Raw genomic sequence first — 7,921 nt, 5'->3', positions numbered from 1 at the left:
CCTCTCTGTGACTCCCCCTGTGTAGTCTCTGTAAGTACTGACCCACTCTGTGATTCCCCCCTGTGTAGTCTCTGTCAGTACTGACCCACTCTGTGATTCCCCTGTGTAGTCTCTGTAAGTACTGACCCACTCTGTGATTCCCCCTGTGTAGTCTCTGTAAGTACTGACCCACTCTGTGACTCCCCCTGTGTAGCCTCTGTAAGTACTGACCCAGTCTGTGACTCCCCCTGTGTAGTCTCTGTAAGTACTGACCCACTCTGTGATTCCCCCTGTGTAGTCTCTGATAGCAATGGGAGTGTGAGGGGTATTCTGGGCCATGAGTTTACAGATTGTCCTCTCCTGCTGATGGTGCATCATGGATGCCCACTTTTAAACGGCTATTTCTGTGCTGAATCTACATCAATGATTTAGATGAAGGAATTGAGTGTAATATCTCCAAGTTTGCAGATAACATGAAGCTGGGTGGCGGTGTGAGCTGTGAGGGGGACGCTAAGAGGCTGCAGGGTGACTTGGACAGGTTAGGTGAGTAGGCAAATGCATGGCAGATGCAGTATAATGTGGATAAATGTGAGGCTATCCACTTTGCTGGCAAAAACATGAAGGCAGAATATTATCTGAATGGCAGCAAATTAGGAAATGGAGAGGTGCAACGAGACCTGAGTGTCATGGTACATGAGTCATTGAAAGTTGGCATGCAGGTACAGCAGGCGGTGAAGAAGGCAAATGGTATGTTGGCCTTCATAGCGAGGGGATTTGAATATAGGAGCAGGGAGGTCTTACTGCAGTTGTACAGGGCCTTGGTGAGGCCTCACCTGGAATATTGTGTTCAGTTTTGGTCTCCTCATCTGAGGAAGGATGTTTTTGCTATTGAGGGAATACAGCGAAGGTTCACCAGACTGATTCCTGGGATGGCAGGACTGACATATGAGGAGAGACTGGATCGACTGGGTTTGTATTCACTGAAGTTTAGAAAGATGAGAGGGGATCTCATAGAAACATATAAAATTCTGACGGGACGGGACAGGTTAGATGCAGGATGAATGTTCCCGATGTTGGGGAAGTCCAGAACCAGGGGACAACAGTTTAAGGATAAGGGGTAGGCCATTTAGGACTGAGGTGAGGAGAAACTCAGAGAGTTGTTAACCTGTGGAATTCTCTTCCGCAGAAAGTTGTTGATGCCAGTTCGTTAGATATATTCAAGAGGGAGTTAGGTATGGCCCTTATGGCTAAAGGGATCAAGGGGTATGGAGAGAAAGCAGGAAAGGGGTACTGAGGGAATGATCAGCCATGATCTTATTGAATGGTGGTGCAGGCTCGAAGGGCCGAATGCCTACACCTGCACCTATTTTCTATGTTTCTATGTCTCTATCCCATTGATCACAGTGGTAATGCCACACAGCACGATGGAGGGTGTTGTTCGTGTGAAGACAGAACTTTGTCCCCACATTGACTGTGTTGTGGTCACTGCTACCAGTAATGTCTGTGAGAGGTAGATTGGGGAGGACGAGTTCAGGTCTGTTTCCCTGGTGTTGGTTCTCTCACCATTTGCCACATGCCCAGTCTGGCAGCTTTGTCCTTCATGACTCGGCTGGCTCTGTCAGTAGTGGATCTACCGAGCCACTCTTGGTGATGGACATTGAAATCTCCAACTCAGGGTACATTCTCTGACGTTGCTACTCTCAATGCTCCTTCCAAGTGTTGTTCAACATGGAGGGTTCCTCAACTGAGGGCGGGCGATATCTGGTAAACAGCATGTGCTTTCCCTGTACTAACTGTTTGACCTAATTCCACAAGAACTCATATGATCGAGAGTCAATGTTAGGAATCTCAGAGCCAATCCTTTCCGACTGTTACACAAATGTGCCCCAACTCCACTGGGGCTGTGCTGCTGGAGGAAGTGGACCAACACTGGGATGGTGTTGGGAGAATCCACAATGTTGACTGCTAGGGATGGATCTCTGAATAAGATTATGATTATACAAGACTTCAATGTTTCGAGAGCATTTCATGGTGTATTGAGATATTTACAGAGTACTTATCTCAATGGTTAATATTTAAGCAATTTCCTTTGGTTCCTTGGGATCAAACCTTTGCTTCTTTTATTATTCCTCCCCTCGATAAAGGAGATGCTTGATTGGGTAAGGTCATTCTTTACAAATAACCTGTTGTTCCTGTTCGAGTGTCAGATAATATAGACCGTCCCGGGAATGGAATTCCTGGACTGAAGTGGAAGGACTGTAATCTAGAGGGCTAGGAATGGAATTCCTGGACTGAAGTGGAAGGACTGTAATCTAGAGGGCTTGGAATGGAATTCCTGGACTGAAATGGAAGGACTGTAATCTAGAGGGCCTAGGAATGGAATTCCTGGACTGAAGTGGAAGGACTGTAATCTAGAGGGCTTGGAATGGAATTCCTGGACTGAAGTGGAAGGACTGTAATCTAGAGGGCTTGGAATGGAATTCCTGGACTGAAGTGGAAGGACTGTAATCTAGAAGGCTTGGAATGGAATTCCTGGACTGAAGTGGAAGGACTATAATCTAGAGGGCTTGGAATGGAATTCCTGGACTGAAGTGGAAGGACTGTAATCTAGAGGGCTTGGAATGGAATTCCTGGACTGAAGTGGAAGGACTGTAATCTAGAGGGCTTGGAATGGAATTCCTGGATTGAGGCTGGAGTTGTGTCACGTACGCGAGTCCGATTGATCCATTACAGCGACCATCGCTCAGATACTGCCGTTTGGGAACATTTATTGATTGGGAATGTTTTGACCCTGCTGGCCTGGGATCCAATGCATCAGAGAACAAGGTTGCTGCAATCTGACTTTTCATCTTTTATCCCTCCTTTGTTTCTGTCACTTTCGCATCTTTTGTTCTCAATTTTAATTCAAGACAGGAATATAAACTATGTTATCTTTGTCCTCGGTATTTTATAGGTGTATAAAAAATCGCACATTATCTCACTTTTAATTTAAAACTGTGTACAATACGGTGAGCTGGATTAAGTTGCAGTGAAATTTTGTGATGACATTGGTTCAATGAGTCTGTTTGTTCAATGTCTGTGATTAATGTCAGTTACAGTGATGCCTAATGATGTCATCTGGGATTTCCCTCTGCTCAATGTAAGGAGCTCCCTTCAATGTTTCACCTCACACAATCAGCAGGTCTCCTCCAGCACAGATACCAGAAGTGAGTCACAGAAGGGAAGTCATGGTTGTGTCTCGCATCCCACCAGCGCCTCCCATGTCTGATGAATTTCTAGCCATGTTTGATATATGGGCTCTAGAAGGCATGATAAGAAAATTATTGATCGACATACAACATATTTACTATCCTCTACTCGCTGCTTTTGGTGTTCCGAGTAAGTATCTATGTTCAATTATTAAATATATAAATCATGTTTCACTGTAATATCATTCTTGCTCTGTACCAAGGGATAATCAGTTATTAATGGTATTCTATTGCATTTTGTTTATGCACGTGTTGTTGTTTAAAAATAATGGGACATCCTCACTGCTGTTAGTGTATCTGGTACCTCGCTGTTAGTGTATCTGGTACCTCGCTGTTAGTGTATCTGGTACCTCACTGTTAGTGTATCTGGTACCTCGCTGTAAGTGTATCTGGTACCTCGCTGTAAGTGTATCTGGTACCTCACTGTTAGTGTATCTGGTACCTCACTGTTAGTGTCCCTGGTACCTCACTGTTAGTGTCCCTGGTACCTCACTGTTAGTGTATCTGGTACCTCACGGTTAGTGTATCTGGTACCTCACGGTTAGTGTATCTGGTACCTCACTGTTAGTGTATTTGGTACCTCACTGTTAGTGTATCTGGTACCTCACGGTTAGTGTATCTGGTACCTCGCTGTTAGTGTATCTGGTACCTCGCTGTTAGTGTATCTGGTACCTCACTGTTAGTGTATCTGGTACCTCGCTGTTAGTGTATCTGGTACCTCGCTGTTAGTGTATCTGGTACCTCACTGTTAGTGTATCTGGTACCTCGCTGTTAGTGTATCTGGTACCTCGCTGTTAGTGTATCTGGTACCTCTCTGTTAGTTTATCTGGTACGTCACTGTTAGTGTATCTGGTACCTCACTGTTAGTGTATTTGGTACCTCGCTGTTAGTGTATCTGGTACCTCACTGTTAGTGTATCTGGTACCTCGCTGTTAGTGTATCTGGTACCTCGCTGTTAGTGTATCTGGTACCTCACTGCTAGTGTATCTGGTACCTCACTGTTAGTGTATCTGGTACCTCGCTGTTAGTGTATCTGGTACCTCGCTGTTAGTGTATATGTTACTTCGCTGTAAGTGTATCTGGTACCTCAGTGTTAGTGTATCTGGTACCTCACTGTTAGTGTATCTGGTACCTCAATGTTAGTGTATCTGGTACCTCACTGTTAGTGTATCTGGTACCTCACTGTTAGTGTATCTGGTACCTCACTGTTCGTGTATCTGGTACCTCCCTGTTAGTGTATCTGGTACCTCACTGTTAGTGTATCTGGTACCTCACTGTTCGTGTATCTGGTACCTCGCTGTTAATGTATCTGGTACCTCGCTGTTAGTGTATCTGGTACCTCGCTGTTAGTGTATCTGGTACCTCGCTGTTAGTGTATCTGGTACCTCACTGTTAGTGTATCTGGTACCTCGCTGTTAGTGTATCTGGTACCTCACTGTTAGTGTATCTGGTACCTCACTGTTAGTGTATCTGGTACCTCGCTGTTAGTGTATCTGGTACCTCGCTGTTAGTGTATCTGGTACCTCACCGTGCTGTCGGCTATTGATTCTTTAAATGATATTGCTCCATCAAGATTCAAATGTTCTGTATTGAACTCAAGCAAAGATATTGGAAGAGACACTTTATTTCCTGAATTTGAGAATCCTCGCTACACTGCACATTTGTATCAGATCAGAAGCAGGTTTTCTAAGTTTCGGGAACTTGCCACCAAATGACGACAGGTGATTGACCTGAAACAGTCACTGTGTTTCTCTCTCCTCTGATGCTGCCTGACCTGTTGATTATCTCTCGGATTTTCTATTTTTATTTCAGACGTTCATCATCCACAGTATTTTACTGTTGTGTTCACCGAATGCTCGCCATGTTTACTTACACACAGTGCGAAGAACAAATCCTGACAGATCATACACACCTTCTTAAATCACTGAAATATCTCCTATTTTCTATGTTTCTCCTATTTTCTATGTTTCTATGTTTCGAATCATTCAGTTCCAGCCAGTGCCTCATGTTCCACATTCTCCAGTTCTGCATTACTGCCACTGCTTCTGATGGTTGGAACAGATTTATCCGGGTCATTTTCATTCTCACTAAATGCTCATTCAGTCAGATTTCCAGACATTTATTTGCAATCTTTGTTTTGAGTTTACAATTGCCTCTCATGTATGTCTGCCACAGCTCAGTGGGTCTCTCAGTGAGAATCGGAGTAATTCTCTATTGTACCCTGCTTTCATTCAGCATAAAGAATGTCAGCTGATTGTAACTGAAGTATTAATGATCAAACAATCCTTTGATATTTTTCCATCTAATATACGATGCACAAGTTGGAAACCAGCATGTGAAAGAAAACAAGAATAACTCATATCCATTTGTGTTCAGATACTTTACAGAAACATTGGGCAGCACTTTACCTGTGGAATAAGTCGTCCGATTTCGATGCTAAAACAAAGCATTTAGTTGGACATTCCCTGGTCAATGATAACCATTTATTTTATTCAGAGTCCATTCTTTGCCATGTTATTCGGAAATTCTTTCTTTCAATGAGCGACAATTTCAACAAAAAGGTGTAAAGCTCATTGTTCAATACACTTCCTGCAGCCCAGTTATCTTTCTAACTGCTGTACATTTGTATTTAATAACCTAACATCGTCATATTAGCTTCATACATTTTAAGTAGAACCACCTGTAATTATTGCACGCCACAATTGCAGTCGATGTTTATTTCTGTTACACTCACTTTCAGTTCGAATTAGAATCCATATCCTCAGCAGGAGCAAGAATACAATGAGGGTCTCCCTCCCTCTCCCCCTATCACCGCCCCCTCCCACCAACACAGCGGCACAGAAGTGAATCTCACCGCTCTCGGTGCTGACTGATCCCGGGACACGAAGGCTTCCTGAGAGCTTCTTGACCCGTGTGTCCCTGTTACCTTGGGCAGTGTTGTTGCCTGCTGAGCTGAAGGTAGATCTATCATTTAATGTCTCATTGATCAAACATCTGTTCATTTCATGTTGTCTTTATCCCCATTTCATTTATTGATTCCTTATTATTTTTGCAATAAACACTGCATTCATTTCCTCAGGTACGAGAATTAGATTATATCATTTCATGTCACTAATGATTTTCAGATTGCAGACCGAATCCCATCAATCTTCTGCTCTTGCTCCCAGCCTGATGTTTAATTTAACTGGTTATTTCCTTTCCTCACAGTGAACTTAGTGACGATAATGATCCTGTCCCGGGGAAAGTGTGGACTCTCCAAATGTGTCACTCGTTACCTGGTGGCCATGGCAACAACGGATCTACTGGTGGTGATCCTGGATCTGATACTGAGGCACATTCCGATTCGTTATGAGGAACAGTTTATTTTCGTGTATTCCATCCCCCTGTGTAATATCCACGCCGTCCTGCTCTATGCAGCCACAGACTGTTCTGTCTGGTTCACCATCACTTTCACCTTCGATCGATTTGTGGCCATTTGTTGCCAGAAGCTGAAAACTAAATATTGCACCGAGAGAACGGCGGCTGTGGTTCTGGGAACAGTGACTGTGCTGAGCTGTTTAAAGAACATACCCTGGTATTTTATGTTCACAAGTAGGTATGTGCTTGGTAACAACCCCTGGTTTTGTTACACTAATTATGCATCACTGGGCTGGGCAGTATTCGAACTACTTCATTATATTCTAACCCCGTGTGTCCCATTTATTCTGATCCTGCTGCTCAATGCTCTCACTGTCAGACACATTTTACTGGCCAGCAGAGCTCGCAGGAGACTCCGGGGTCACAGCAGTGGGGAGAGTCCCAGAGACCCCGAGATGGAGAGTCGCAGAAAATCCATGATTTTATTGTTTGTTATCTCGGGGAATTTCATCCTGCTATGGGCAATGTATATGGTGGTTCTTGTGGCAAACCGGCTTGTTTGGATTTCACATCTTGTATTTATACCTGCGTTAGTAACTGAACTGGGTTACATGCTGCAGCAGCTGAGTTGCTGTACAAACACTGGGATTTACGCCGTGACACAGACTAAGTTCCGGGAGCAGTGGAAGAATGTGCTGAAATATCCCTTTGTTGTAATTGTAAAATGCATTAAACGATAAGAAGCAGCAGAGACTTTACAGCCTCAGAACTCAATGCCACCAGATAATGGGGGGGAAATCCCGGTTGGGGGCTTCCTTCGGACAAATGCCTCCGACCGGAGGATATTTTATGTAAACCTTCGATTCCCATCCGAGACCTTCATTCCATGTGTAGCGTTAGGGAAATGGCCTTCCCCATACGTACAGTAAAGCTGGAGTCACATGGGCCTGAAGCACCAATCACGCTGCAGTATTCTCAGTGATAATAATGGCAACTCGCTTTTTCAGAGTTCCCAATATTATCAATGTGAATAAACACCTCAATATTGAAAAGCAACAGAATAAATTAAAAACACATCACATATTTAAAATTAATTGAAATTAAAGTCAATTAAATGTTTTGTTAAAAAAATGTTTTGGAATTTTTTTAACATGTTTCAATAAGGTTTAAAATAAATGATCCTTGGTGGAAAGGGTTTTTACTGTAAAAATATGTATTTAAGTTTATTTTTGATATGTTTTCGAACTCTTACACTGGTAAAAGTAATGTATCGACCTGCTTTTACCTGGTTTAAGAGTTTGAAGGACATTCTCTGGGCATGATTTGGGCAAATGACC

At 43.4% G+C, this 7,921-nt stretch overlaps 1 protein-coding gene across 1 annotated transcript; it reads left to right on the top strand.

Moving 5' to 3' along the window:
* Positions 1–3,283: 3,283 nt before the first annotated feature.
* LOC139257752 (probable G-protein coupled receptor 139) lies at positions 3,284–7,310 on the top strand (the record flags this gene model as incomplete). Its single annotated transcript, XM_070874616.1, has 2 exons — positions 3,284–3,357; positions 6,435–7,310. Coding segments are annotated over exons 1-2 (946 nt in total), but the record flags the coding sequence as incomplete, so codon positions are not given.
* Between the last annotated feature and the right edge of the window lie 611 nt (positions 7,311–7,921).

Source organism: Pristiophorus japonicus, unplaced genomic scaffold (assembly GCF_044704955.1).
Source record: "Pristiophorus japonicus isolate sPriJap1 unplaced genomic scaffold, sPriJap1.hap1 HAP1_SCAFFOLD_908, whole genome shotgun sequence".
NCBI classification, from domain to species: domain Eukaryota; kingdom Metazoa; phylum Chordata; class Chondrichthyes; family Pristiophoridae; genus Pristiophorus; species Pristiophorus japonicus.
This window is presented reverse-complemented; position numbering and strand designations above follow the sequence as displayed.